At 47.6% G+C, this 14,828-nt stretch overlaps 1 protein-coding gene across 6 annotated transcripts in view; it reads left to right on the top strand.

The window, feature by feature from the left end:
- The window catches only part of Znf462 (zinc finger protein 462), a 135,056-nt gene that overhangs the window by 97,499 nt on the left and 22,729 nt on the right, over nucleotides 1–14,828 (top strand). For all 6 annotated transcript variants that reach the window (XM_087897119.1, XM_087897120.1, XM_087897121.1 and 3 more), the window contains exons 8-10: nucleotides 2,119–2,386; nucleotides 3,791–3,927; nucleotides 12,819–13,042. In XM_087897119.1, the coding sequence (XP_087753245.1) occupies nucleotides 2,119–2,386; nucleotides 3,791–3,927; nucleotides 12,819–13,042 (629 nt within the window). The remainder of the gene's footprint in view (nucleotides 1–2,118; nucleotides 2,387–3,790; nucleotides 3,928–12,818; nucleotides 13,043–14,828) is intronic.

Here is a 14,828-nt window from a genome sequence, read left to right as displayed (position 1 = left end):
GTTGGGAGTTCTGGGGACACTGGCTGGCTGTGCTCAGCCCTCAATGGGACAGCGTTCACAGCAGAGTGGGGTGTTGGGAACATCTCTCTGAGTGTGTGGTGTAACTGGGTCTTGGGGCTTAAACAGAGACACGATCTGAGAAATGATGAACAAGCCTACGATTGAAGGAAAGAAGAAGTTGACAGTCCATTCCTGTGGTCCTGAGTGGGCTCATCAGCAGAAGGTAGAGGAATCAAGGAGTGGAGATAAGGAACTGAGACAATACACCACAGGCTGTGCCTTTCCTGTCTTCCTTTGTCTCCCGCATACACACCTGTAGTTGAACCCACGGAAGCTCTGTAGACTGTGCCACTTTTCCTTCTGTTTTATTCTATTGTTCGTGGTAGGCTTGCTTATAAAAGAGTTTCTCTGTCTTAAGGAATATGCCCTGGGGGACAGACAGGGCAGCAAGAAGTGAAAGGCATCTTAGTGTTTTGATGGCAGAGGTGGGTGGGGCAGGAATACATCGCCCTGCAGTCGGGAAGGTGACTCCCACTCTGTTGGCCAAGAGACCAATGGGGTGATGGTTGATCTTGGTGTGATCACGTATTAGTTTTTACAAGATTAGTCCGAGTCCTGTCTGGGGGAACCGTGCCTTGGAAAATGAGGTGTCTATCAAATGGGGAGAAGGCTTGTGTAACGTCTGTCCCCTCTTTGCTTAAAGAAAAGAGAGACCCTTTGTTTTCATCCTGTTCTTCAGGGTGGTCCCACAGGCTGCCTCCTTAGTCTTCACAGGCAGCTGTGGGCTGTGTGTACAGTGTTGTTGAACTGGGACCACCAACTCCCAAGGAGTGTGCTGGGAAAAGGTGATCCCCTTAGCCTCCCCATCCCATTTCGTCAGGACTTGCCGTTCGCGCTCCTGGGGTTAAGGTTCCTGCAATCCATTTCCATCCTCCTCTCTCAGAGCTGCAAACTTAAAAATACCTTTCAGAGAAACTTGTTTGGAATTTCATTTTACTGGGATTTGTGAATAAATCTCCATCTTAATGCTGACTAAGCTTTAAACGGCTCTTCCAGGAGAACACTATCGGATTTTTAGATTTTAAAATTTAAATCTCCTGACTCCAAAGGCAGAAAACATTTTCGTATTTGTCGGAGTGCCATGTGTCTGAGCACTCCTGCTACAGACTGACTTTTGAAATAATGATAATAATGCGGCTGGTGTGAAAATCTGGGCTGGGGGGGAGGGCTGTTGCGTCGTTGAGTCCCTGTGTGCCCTGGCTGGTTCATTTATCCCCGCTATAAGGATGAGTGTCCTGTGGTAGCCTGTGGCCACACGCCAGTTTGCTTAGAAAATAAACTAAGTCTAATATCTTCCTTCACTTTGAAATTTTGAACCTCAGAATTTTGCTTTGAAACAAAACACGAGACCATGAGCCCTCCAAGTGGGGCGCAGAGAGGTATGGTCCCTCTCGGCCACTCTACGCGTGCTCTCCAACTCTGGGGTGGCGAGTGACATGGAAATGAGAGGTGTCACTCCCCCTAAAAAACTACTCACGACTGGCCAGGTCATGCTGGCCAGAAGAGACGACCTTCAGGTGGAAGGTAGATGGCTGGGGGCGGGAAGGGGGTCCTGTGTGCAGCAGGTTAATGCTGGAAGATGCTCTTGGACCCTAAGGTCTTAAATGTGCCCACCACACACCAGAGAATGCTAGCCATGGAAGGAAGGGGATGAGTTGATGAACTTCACTGTGGTAATAGTTTCGTGGTGTAAGGTCTGTGTGTATGTGTGTGCGCGTCATGTAGGATGGTGGTCGTCATCTCTCGTCTTCCTCGATCGCTGTCCCCCTTGATTTTTGAGGCCCGATGTGACTAGTTGGTCTGTAGCTTCTAGGTACCTTCCCGTCTCATTTCCCCGGGTCTTCTCTACTGTGTGAAGGTGCCAGCATGAAATTAAATCTTATGTTGCAAACACGCTGCCAACGGTGTCAGCTCCCCAGCCCCAATAGGTGTGTTCTGTTGTGTTGATTATGTCTTAATAGATCTGGTAGGGGAGACCCTGAGGTGAAGGGCTTTGAAGCAAGCACCACCCGACACTATGTCCTCGTGGTCCAGGTCACTGTCCCCGTCTCTCCACAGACTCCTCTTACTCGGAGCCCCCCGATGTTCAGCAACAGTTGAATCACTACCAGTCGGCTGCCCTGGCAAGAAACAACAGCCGTGTTAGCCCCGTGCCTTCTTCTGGGACTGCCGCTGGCTCGGAGCAGAAGGCAGAAGCCGTTCTTCACTGCGAATTCTGTGAATTCTCCTCGGGCTACATCCAGAGCATCAGGCGCCATTACCGGGACAAACACGGAGGGAAAAAGCTTTTCAAGTGCAAAGACTGCTCCTTTTACACAGGCTTTAAGTAAGTGTTGGGAAGAGCAGTTGTGAAACACCACAGTGGCTGCCGCTGCTCCGGCCCTCACCACACTCTTCCCTTACATCTCCCTGCCTACAACTCCAGGAAGGTTCTGCCAGGGTACGAAAGGAAGGTTGGGTTCCGTCTTTCCAGAAGGAAGTTAGTTTCAGAAAGACTTCTTGGGACCTGTGGCAGGGAGTCAAGAGTCTCATGAGGACAAATGATCAGAGTGTATGGGCTTCTAAACAATGTGGGGTTGGATCAAAGGTCTGCCCTTGTCCAGTACATGTTTTTCTTTCAGAGAGCATCCCCGTGCGGGGTGTGTGTGTGTATGTGTGTGTGTGTGTGTGTATTAAACACTAGGTCTCGTTTTGTTTTTTTTTTAAATGTATATTATTAAGGAAGCGTGAGAAAGAACTCATTAGAGGAAGGTTGCCAAAGGAGAATACTCCCTTCCTTAGAAGGAACTTAAGCCTTTTACTTATCCATTTATTGGTGTATACACACACATGCCATGATGGAGGACATGATAGGTCCCACCTGTGTGGGGGTCAGTTTTTTCCTCCCATCATGGGGATCCCGGGGTCGGACTCAGACCATCAGACTCGGCAGCAAGCATCTCTACCCACTGAGCAGTCCTACCCATCCACCACGCTTTGCTATGAGACATTCAAGGGTTGTCAAGTTTAAGGATGTGAGACAAGGGGAGGAAAAGGCATCAGGGCCCCGCCCCCCCCCACATTTAAGCTGCTGTGCTTCTGAGCTGAGGGAACCTGGTCACAGTCACCATGACTGACACCTGAACAACCTGTTCTCAAGCTTTCTGTGTGACAATGCCAGGACTCGCGAAGACAGGTTAGGAGTCAGGCAAGATTTAAAACAGCCCTTCCGATACCCAGCGTGAGGCAGAGTTGGTCCTCTTGTTTTTATATTATTTAATAGGTAATTTCTGTATGTCTCTGTGTGTGTATGTCTGTGTGTGTCTGTGTGGTGCTGGGCGCTCTAATCCAAGTTCTCCCTTAGTTATCTAGGCTGACCTTGAACTCATTATTTAACCCACACTAGCCTGAAACTTGTGATTCTCCAGCCTCAGCCCTATGAGGAGCTGGCTTTTACACTCATGCTCCGCATGAGCTGGCTCAATAGGCAATTTCTAGTTTTCAGGAACGAAATATTTAGGGTATTTATGTCTTTCTAAACAAAACCTCGATTCCAGCCAAGTAGCTGAGTAGTTGTTCCTGTATCTCCATGTCCATTGATGGGTTACCTGGCCAAGCAGGCTAGGTCAACAAACACAGTAGCTTCGGTTTAGGCTTCTCAAGCAGGAACGCCACATGTGGACACCTGCAAGGGGTGTGCCAGCAGGAGACACATCCGCGACTGTCATGGTCTCTGTCCCTTCTCTCTTAGATCTGCTTTTACTATGCACGTGGAAGCTGGGCATTCTGCGGTCCCAGAGGAAGGCCCCAAAGATCTCCGCTGCCCTCTCTGCCTCTATCACACCAAATACAAACGCAACATGATCGACCACATTGTGCTGCACCGAGGTAACCTTCAGACTGGCTCGGGTGTCTTGGGTCCTGCTGGGAGGTGGCACTGCAGCATTTTGAGGATGCTGCCTGTGGACCGCAGCAGCATTGACCTCTTCCCAGGGCTTTGCTCCTCCAGGCTAGAGTCACAATGACAACCGCTGGTATTCAGTGGATAAGACACATCAGTAGAATTCCTTCCTGGGGGAGGCATGGGATAGGGGATCTCAAGAACCCTTCCATCGGGGTTGTGGACATCAGGAATTTCCCATTCTGAATCCCTTGCCACCAAGGGGTTCTAGCTTTCCGGACAGTGAGCCCCGGGGAAGAAAGGCATGAGAACAAAGGCAGAAATGATTCTTCCCCAGGCACCAAGTGAAGTTTGGTTTGAAATGGACAGGGAGAAAGAGTTCCAGAACACACAAGTAGACTGGTGGGCAGAGAACCCATGGATTGAGCGCTAGAGCGTTCTGGTTTAGATCCTCCTCTGTACAGCTTTTCCGTAAGCCGGGATCATTCTGTGAGATGGTAGCTGGTGGGGTTCCGTAGTGGATGCACGGGGGTGGGTCCTTGGATGTACATTCCCACTGATCAGTAGGGACGCTTACGAGAGCCCTCGGGTTGATTCCCTTTATTTTGTTTTGGATTTCTGAAACAGGCTCTCTCAATGTAGCCCAAGTTGGCTTCAAACTTGAAATCCCCCTAGCTCAGTTCCTTCCTGGGGTTGCTACAATTATAGCCAGACATGGACTAGCCCTCTTGGGCTTTTTTTTTTTTTTTAAGTTTACGCTGGCCAATTAGAATAGCGCTAGCCAATGGGAGTCTTTTGTATTGGAAGGAAACATGCTAATGGCACATTTTGGCCAAAGGTTCCTCCTGCGGTTAGGTGGAGAAAGGAGTACCCACTGCCAGTCTCGCTTGTCCCGCATCTCTCATCTTCGCACCCCTTCCCATCCCTTGCTTCCTCCCCCTTCCTGTCTCCCTCCTCTTTCTCATCATCTTTCTTTTGCCTCTAACCTTCGAAAGCTTTCCAGTGCTTGCCACACTTGGCCAAAGGGAAACATATTGTCTGCTTTCCTGCCTCGATGTCCCTCAGATGCAATGGCGTCCATCACCTTCCCTGCCCAGGTGTCCCTCAGATGCAAAGGGTGGAGGCATTTACAAAGTACCTTTCCCCAGAACCTTTGGACAGCATGCCTGTGATGGGCCTGTATCATCCCAAATCTCACAGACAACGCAACACCTGCAGTGCTCTGTCTGTTTCTTCCTTCCCTGGCAATCTACTGAGATGAGAGATGGTCCCTGGCTGGGCCAACCACCTGCGAGCCAGGCAAAAGCGGCGCAGTGGTGACTTAGTCAGGGATTCTTGGCGCGCGGCTTTTTGCCTGGTGTTTTGCCTCAGTCACCTGGCTGCTGGTCCCCGAGCCCATGTGTTCCTGTAGCCATGTGCCCCCTCCCAGCTTGGGTGGAGGCCATCCGTGGAGCGGTGCCCAGAGAACATCAACAGTGAGTCCTTGCTGACTGCCGCGAATCCTCACTGGCTCCTGTCACTTCACATATTGCTGCCCAGTGGGATCAAAGCTTTGATGGCTGTCAAGCTCAACGACTTTTCTTGTCAGAGCTGACTTAAGGAAGAGAGAGGCGTGGTGATTCTTTTCTGCATGGAGGCCAGGGACACTTGACGGAGAGTTCCCAGCACCCAGTTGCCCCATCACCAGCGCTATAGGCAAAAGCAGCCTACACATGGCCTCCTGTTTTATGGATATGAAGCTGAAAGCTGACAAACACACTGGAGGTTTTGCTTGTCTGTCTCCTTTTTGCTTTTTTAATTCGGTGTCTTTCTTGGAGCTCTGCTTCATTTCACAAAGGATTTAAAGCAGCTCAAAGCCAGTCCCGCAAAGCTGTTGCATTAAAAACAAACGAAGAAGCGAAGGCAAATGTGAACGGAAACGAGGCCAGTAGAAAGTGCAACTGACAATAGGAACGGTCTCAGCAACAGTTTGGAGATGCCGTCAATGCCCGAGATCCCCATCTTTCATTAACCGTGCCCACAGATTTGTCCTTGACATCTTTGCCTACCAAGATAGGGAAAGAAACAGAAGCAGCTGGCTTTGGGGTGTTTATTAAGCAATTTCCTGAAGTCTGGGAGGAATCTCTGCAGTGAACAGGCAGGGATACACAATGTTGTGTATTGGGCCCATCATAACATCTAGTGCATGTTGCATGCCCCAGAATATGCAATGCTGGAGACCAGAAGTGTTTCAGAGTTCTGGAGGCTTCAGATTTGGAATGCTTACACAGAATGTCAGTTGAATATCCAATCACATTGGTGCTAGCAAAGTTTTGGATTTCAGGCATAGCAGTCTGTTCCGTAGGGTTGTAGAGAGCTAAAGTAACTTAGCCAGGGTTGCTCCCCCAGCAGGCAGGGAATCAGCCCCAATCTTTTGTTCTTGTGTCTCTTACCATCTCCCATCACTGGTGACATCGTGTCTTCTGTTTGCTTAGGGAGAGAGTTTTCTGGATATGTGAATATTGCCCTCACCGAGGTAGAAATATGGTCCCACTCTGTGCAGCCAGGGATCAGTAGTGTGGCTGCCATTAGTGAGCGTTCACTCTGTCGTGGGCACTATGCTAAGTGTTTTATAGTTAACTCGGCAAACCCAGTGTGGCTGATATGACAAACAACAGAAACAGGTTCAGAAAAACTTCCCTACGGCCCAAGGGCTCTTGGGTAATAAGCTAGGATTGGAACCCAGGTGCGTCTGACCCACAGCTCTTGCTCCGAATCCCAGGCATCTCTCTCTCCCCCTTGGGAAGCTGGTGTCACCTGTTCAGTGTTCTAGAGGTGGTGAAAGCTGGCCTAAGGACAGAACTCTTTATAGGGGATGGATGTCAAAGAGGAGGACCCCAATCCACAGGTGGCCGAGGGCTGTACTTGCTGACTTCCGGCTCTGGTGTCCGTCTCCACTTGAAGGCAGATCAGAGAGGTCTTGGCATCTCAACGATGCAGTCAGATGTCCGCCTTGCCGATCAACCCTGGGGCTGATCCCAGCGTAATAAGATGAGGCTTCTGCACCTGTGCACTGCCTGCTTCGGATGGATAAACATCTTTAGTCTCTAGGGTTCGGAGCATGAGATGTTTCTGAGGCCTCAGTTAATTAAAAACCTTGGGATGAAAGGCAAGAAAAACAACTTCAGAGCTGGCCCTGAGACAGACCTGCTACTGACAAAGAGAGTCGCCATCACTCTTTGCGGGGACACAGTGATGCAGTGAAGTGAGAGAGGAGGAGAGAGGAGTCCGTTCCATGGAAGTCTGCATGGGAACTAATCAAGGATGCGTACTGGCCATGGCAAAGGGAACATCCTACTGAGTCCTGGGTTCAGCAAACGCTCGCTGTTTGCTTGATGCTTGCTGCATTCCATGTGGCCGTTTGTGGATGGTGAAGTATAAAAAGCCAAACGTGGCCTCCTCAAGATAAACACATGCAGAGCATATCCAAGACAGTGAATGATGGGTGTCTAGGAGTCCTGTATATGTTTGGGAAAGAGATGAGCCATGGACAAAGGTGACTTTCGACCTGAACCATGGCATCATCTCACAGGGAAAACTTAGATGGGCTACATTGAGATACATGGCTATCAACTTGGTGACTTTAAATAGACATTTTCTCCTAGTTATAGAGGCAAGAATTATGAACAAGGCCGTGCTTCATGTAAAACTTCAAGAAAACCGAGCCGGGGGTGGTGGAGCACTCGGGAGGCAGAGACAGGTGGATCTCTGTGAGTTTGGGGCCAGCCTGGTCTACAGGAGCTAGTTCCAAGACAAGCTCCAAAGCCACAGAGAAACCTTGTCTCAAAAAAACAAAAACCAAGACAAAGAAAAAAACCTTCAAGAAAACCCTACTTGATGGGATGAAGAGGCTACAAGTCAGTGACAGGTCATGTTCCTACCCTGTGTGAGATTCTAACTTTGATGCCTCGTCATGCCCTAACTCTTTGGCATTCTTTGGTATCCTTAGCTTATAGTGGCTTCCATCCAACTTCTGCCTCCTTCTTCTTGGGCTCTCATTCCCAGTGTGTTTCTTTTTGTGAGTTCTCATATAAAACCATCAGACATTGAATTGTAGGCCAGTCTTAACCTGATATGACCTTTTTTTTTGTCTTCATTACATCCCCAAACTCTATCCCGATAGTCATATTCTGAGGTTCCAAGTGGACATAAACTTAGGGGATACTATCAACCACCACTTGGGAGGGTAATTTATTAATAAACCACTTAAGCCACTGGGGGCAAGACCTATTTGCAGCTTCAAACTATTCCAGGTACCCTAAGAGACTAGGAAGCCCTGAAGAAAGTGTGTTCTGGAGACTTTGAAGGTGGATGCAGAAGTTTGACCTTTACTTAGTAGACAGATAGGGAGCCAGGAAAAATCATCTTAAATTGGAGTGCCAGCTAAACACCTGTTAAATAACAGCCTAGCCAAGGGTGAAGCAAGGGATCATTAGACCTCTCTGTTTCTTTAAGAGCTATGGCTTTAGATCAGTCAACATCCGGGGAGATCTGCTACTTTAACTGGGAAGTTTGTTTCATGAATCCATCTGGTAGGACTTTGGGTGAGCTTTCATTTAAGAAATGGATTTGTAGTCTATGTACTGGCATTTTAAGAAACAGGTCCTTCAGCCACCAAGAGCCAAGAAACACTTGTTCTCTGAGGGGAGTCGAACTTTCGCAGGGAGAGACATAGTAACCAGCAAATGAGCCTTCATGAGTGCAGACTCTACGCGTAGACCATGACTACGCCCATGAAACAGGGCGCCCATAAACCACTTGCCCAATTGTCCCTCATAGCGAGCCTGAAAATTTGAGCACAGATTGAACTGTGGGGCTTAAACCTTTTGACAAATATTTACACTGTGGTTATGTGACTGAGCAGTCACGGTGGTTGCTCTTCAGTGGGCACGCTAACTTCAAGGTTCTGTTTCCTGCTTTAGTAAATGAATACTGAGGGAAGCTAAACCTTGAAGGTGGACATCCTGGATGGATGGAAGTCATCACCACTAACTAGTTAGGGTCACTTTGGTTTTAGGAGAGAAAATGAACCAGACTGACAATATTATTTTTTAGAAAAATTATATGGTCCCGTCCATCAGTATCCTTACGTGATAGAGGTATTAACTGCTCCCAGCTCTCTGTAGAAACTGGCTAATGCCAAAACCTAATAGCTCTTACCAGGAGCTAGTGGCTTGTGCTCATGTATCTATTTGTGGCTTTTGAAAATAATGGTATCTTTTTTCTTTTCCTTCTTTTCCTCTTCCTATCCCTCTACTTCTCCTCACCTTCCTCCTTGTCCTTTTCCTTACCCCACCCCTTTGAAATGGGATCTTACAGAGCCGAACCTGGCCTGAAACTTAGTACCTTGCCTAGGCTAGCCCCACACTTTCCTGCCTCCATCTCCCAAGTGTGCTGACATTGAACTTAATGGCTTTCTCTGGTCTTTGGCCTTTGTCACTCGGTTGTCCAACAAGTAGTGAATGGGTCTTTGGGCTTAATCTTCTGGGTTGAAGCCTTGCACACAAAGTTTGTGGGTGTAAAGGAATGCCAGCTTTTCGCTGCCTTATTTAAGATTTGAGGTGTTACAGAACTCTTTCCAGGAGAGTTCTTCGTTGGTGACTCTGGGCTCCAGGGCCTTGTGGCTTCCCGCTGAGAAATGACACTCAGTGGTTTGGTTGCATTTCTGCAGCTTTTCCTCCTGGGCTCCTGGCAACACTGCTGCATGCTCGGCTCTGCCCTTGCAACACCCGTGTCGTCACTCCGGAGTCCACACTCTCCGGTTTCACGTCTCACTGTAGCAGCAAGTGCCAGTTGAGTAGGGGGTGATGAGATGGACCATCCATCTTGTGGTGAGCTGGTGACATGACCGTATTTTTTTTAGCAACCATCACTGGGAGCCGAGTCACAATGGGTCTGATTCAGGCCGTTTCTTGCACAGGGTAATTTTGAGAGGTGTGAAGTCAAGAAAGACCCATGAGTTCTCATAGAAATATTAGTTTCTGCAGCCAAGGCAGGATTCATTCATACCTGGAACATTCCAGTCTAGCTTGCCAGGAAATGACAACACACATTTATGTAAGTGAGGGACTTGGTCCACTTTAACTTATGTCTTAGTTTAGAAACGGAAAGTTTTGTGTTTTATTTTTTAAGTTTTAAAATTACTTTTAGTTATTTTATTGTGTGGGGTGGATTGTGCAGATATCTTCAAATGGTAACACTACTATTAACTGACGTTTCCATATATAACCCTGTGACACCTAATAGAGGTTGCCTCACGACAGGCTTTTAATCAATTGTAAAGTCATGTGTTAGTTATTATTACTATTAGCATTTGAACCCCAGAGCGTGACTCTGAATGCTTAGACCTTGGGGGGAAATTCTTGATGATGCTTCGTGAAATTAGCAACTGCAAAGAAGAGTAACCAAGGTGGTAGAGGAATGGAGAGGGGGGATCCATACGAAGGGGATTTGGGAGACCCGATAATCGACTGCGGGAAACAGACCCTTGAGTGACTCCATAGCAGTCCTCGTGGCATCTGAGGTATTGTTACACGGAAAAGTGTGCCCAGCTGTTCTTCATCTGCCCTGAAGTTGACAGATCTAGGGCAGATGGGCCAGGCTGGAGCCAAAGAATAAAAGAGGAAGCAGTAAAGATGACAAAATAAATCAGGAACAAGTATAGAAGGAACGGGAGGGCTGCGGCCTCAAGGAAGTGCCAAAAATGATCGTGGCAGCCCTTTCCGCGAGTTCAACCTCGGTATGAAATTGATCCCTGTTGCTGCTGCTACCCCTGTCCCTACACTGCGTTCAGGGTCTTAGTCAGGTGTACTTTACGTGACGTCCCCAAGGTTCATGCCTGGTGTTGCTAAGCATGATGGTTCTTGACCAGCCCTTCCAGCCTCCCAGGGGTGCACTACCCTGCTGGAATTTTGGGGTGTACAGGAATGATCACTAGAAGAATCTGGTGGATGAAGACCATAGAAGCTGCTAAACATACGACAAGCCACAGGAGAGTGCTCCACAACAAAGAACTGCCTGGCCCCCAAGGAACCCAGGAGTAGGGAAGTAGAAGACACCAGCATGGACTTACTCAGGCAAGCTAGTTTATGCCAAGGCATCCTCCCCCACCCCGCCCTCCACTTACACCAAACCATGGAACTGAATGGCTCAGAAGACTGTTAAACATTTGCTATTCTAAGAAAATGTGTGGATTACTTTATAATCATGTGTTTCTTAGCTGTCTGCTACACTTTAGTCTAAAAAATATTTATATTTCTAAATAAGCAACTGGATCTTTGTAGAGGGAAAATAACATATACATTAGATCTCTGGGGAGTATGTTGGAGGCACACACCCTCCACGCTTTCTCTGCCCAGCATTTTGCTGGCCGCTGAGGCGCTATATTCAAGGGCTCCAAGGCAGTGAGTGGCCCATAGTTAGAATGTTGTGGTTGAGACGAAGACGTGACGTTGGGTGGGAGAAATTCCTTCGGGCTCGAATGCAGCCAGTAACGAAGGAGGAGGCTGTCGCACAGGCGTGCAAAAGACTAACATCGCTTCTCAGTGTCTCTGGGAATAAAAATCATGCTTTTCTGACTTAATAATACATTGCCGTTTCTAAATACTATAAGTATATGTTGTGTGCGTCCATGTGTAAACTTCCGGAGTCTTCTGAAATCCAGACTCAGCATGAAAACACATGCTATATTTGATTCTTGCATATATAGCACAGATTTTAATTTTATCCCAGTTATGGATATCTGGCACATGTGCCAATACTCTGGGCAGACTGGTGTGAAATGTAATTTGAGCAGTTAAACACAAGGGTGAGAGAGTGCAAAATACACACGCGCATGCATTTCCAGCCCTCCAACATTTGGCATGTGGCTGGGAAAGACACCCAAGTCCGCTCTTTCCTGCTGAGTTTTCTTCCTCTGGTGGGAATCGGATCACAGATTTTTCTAGAGTGGCGCAGACCTTCAGTGGTTCCAACAGGGGTCCCCACCTCCCTCCTCAATGCTACCCACAGCTGGTTCACCTGTAAGCTAAGTGTACTTGTTAGACGGTTTCTAGATTTGTTGTTTTAGTTGACATCCCCTTGGTTTTGGGACTGGAGAAGGGCGTCTTTGAAAACATCTTCACGGGGGTGAGGGTAGGAATAAAAGCAATGAGGTCAATCTGGGTTCACCTCTCAGCTCTGTCCGTTGCCATGTCTGAACTTTAGAATGTTTTTAAAGATTCGTCCTCACTGGAGGTATACCTCAGTGATAGAGTGCTTGCCAAGCCTGTATGAGACCCTGGCTTTCATCCCTGGGATAGAAGTAGGCTACTGTTCCTTATTTCTATTTGTCTGAAAATGGGAGTAACTCTAGCCATGATGCTATCAGAAGCTGCAACACAGTGGTGGCACTTGGGTACCCAGTTGATACCCATCTCCTTCTCTCAGAGATACCTGGCATCCAGTCATCATTGCCCTCGCCAAAGGACGTTATAGTGGGTTTTGTCAATGGTTGCTAATGTTGGTAAAGATGGCAACCACTTCCACGCCCAACCTGCCTTTGCCACCTCCCCTTAGAAGTTATCTAACACCTTCCCACCTGCCCCACATCGACTTCTAGATCGCTCTTGGTATTAAGTACACAGAAGCTTTTGGTCTCAAAGGACCCAGGTGTGCCAGAGGATTGTGCGCCATGTGGGGACGTCAAGGAGGGCCACTGTGCATGTGTGTGGTGTTCACAGACCAAGACCCACAAGGAGTATCGGAATTGAGTGGGTCCGTTATGTTTATGTCCCAGAGAAGAAACATGTGCTTTCTTTCGGTAAAAACGCCCATCTCTCCGTTCAATTTGTTTCCACAGAAGAGCGCGTGGTCCCCATTGAAGTGTGCCGTTCCAAACTGTCAAAATACTTGCAGGGAGTTGTTTTCCGCTGTGATAAATGTACCTTCACCTGCTCCAGTGATGAGAGCCTTCAGCAGCACATAGAAAAGCACAATGAACTGAAACCTTACAAATGCCAGCTCTGCTACTATGAGACCAAGCACACGGAAGAACTGGACAGTCACCTTCGGGATGAGCATAAGGTACTAGCCCAGGACTTCCTGCCTCCCTCCCCTCCCCACCTCCGCACTCCTGTGGGGAGGGCCCCCGGAGGGAGACAGGTCACTGTCGTCGTACCTCCTGTGTGCGAGACAGGGAGATGAATTAAAGTAATAACGACAGGAAGCCTTCATTTTCTTAGAATAAAAGAAATATAAGATCATTGTAGAACTTGTTCGGAAAAGTAGGTAGGGTGGAGAAGACAGTCATACCACCACCATCCAAAACGTTGGGGAATCTTTTCTTTACTTGGTTTCATTTGTTTTACAGAATTTTGTTTATGTTATATATAAAACGCCTTATCTTGCTTTTTTTGTTGTTTTATATCCTGACTACAATTTTGCTGTCTAATTTTAAATGTATTTTGTTATCACAGTGGGCACGCTTCCTGGAAAGGGCAGTCAGTGGCTCTGTTGGGCTGTGATTCCTATGATTTCACTGGCAATTGCTCAAACCCACCATTACCACAACAAGAAAGAAACCATGGCCAGTGCAAACACAGTAGTTTTCGAATAAAATTTTGTCCCACGAAAGGAGACAAGAGTGTGGGTTCTTAGTTCCCAATCCCTTGACTCTCAGGGTTTTGCTAATGACAGAGACTTTCAAAGGCATCACTATGAATATCTGAACAATTTAAGAAACTGAATGTTCTAGTGGATTAAGAAGGACATGTGCTGGAGGTTTGTGGGGTAAACTCTCTTCTGTGGTTTGCTGAGAATCAGAGCCATCCTCGATGACTGTCTTACTTGGCCTAGGGCTTATTTGGTTTACCGTGGCTCTAGGTGATTACTCCAGGTTTTGCATATGGCCCCCAGCACAGGAGGAGTTATGATTAGTAGGTGTTTCTGAGAATAGCCTATTGAAATCCTTTCAAATGAACTGAGTCCCAAACGTCTACCAAGCATTTACTCGAGATAAACACTTTTGATGCCGCTTCCCTTTTCTCGTTCCACGTCCTCTCCCGCAGAAGCTCAGCCACTCTTTCTTCGTCTTCCAATCCCAAGTTATAAATATTTCAGTCTGAATCATCTCTTGGTAAGGGCTAGAATTTTTCTACTGGGTCCTGAGTTTTGTCTCAGGTCCACAATTTGATGGCTTGATGGTAACTTCCGGTTCAAGCCGAGCAAGGGAGCCAAGGTTATCTCAGCGGAAGTTCTCATATTCCTTAAAACATCACCTGTCTCATTGCTCGTCCTAACTCACAGGGAAATGTATTCCAGATCAAGCTTCCTGTAGCCATTCATGTGTGCATCATTTCTGCACAGTCATCTTTTGGTCACGGCGTTTAAACTTTCAGCCTGGTACCTGGGAACAGGACAAGCCCCTGTGGTTGACAGTGGTTGACAACCACTGAATTAGTCTAAATTCTTCCTGAGTTGTTGCAGTGGCTTCTGAGCTACTAAGAAACCCAGAGAAGGTTAGAAACCAAACAAAATAATGGAGCCAGCCAGAGGCTTCCCGGGCAGGGTGTTGAAGTCTGGAGCTAGGGAATGTGGATTGGGAAGTGGGGTTCTCCAGAAAGAGGGGACCAGTTTAGAACTTTTCAAATAAAGAAACCTGAGTAATTACTTTTGCCCCATTGCTGATTGTGTATGCTTTAGGAAGCTGCTTCAGTATGGTGGTTGTTTTCTGGTTTAACCACGGGGATGGTTGTACCATGCTCAGAGGCCTGGTAGGAGCAGGCAAAGTCCTTGTACCTCCTGCATGTTGGCGCTCCATATGCAGTCTACTCCATATGGAGTCTACATGCTCCATAGACTGTGAATTCGA

Source organism: Myodes glareolus, chromosome 16, assembly GCF_982192425.1.
Source record: "Myodes glareolus chromosome 16, mMyoGla1.1, whole genome shotgun sequence".
NCBI classification, from domain to species: Eukaryota; Metazoa; Chordata; class Mammalia; order Rodentia; family Cricetidae; genus Myodes; species Myodes glareolus.
The sequence above is the reverse complement of the archived record's forward strand: the minus strand, read 5'-3'. Positions and strand labels throughout refer to the sequence as shown.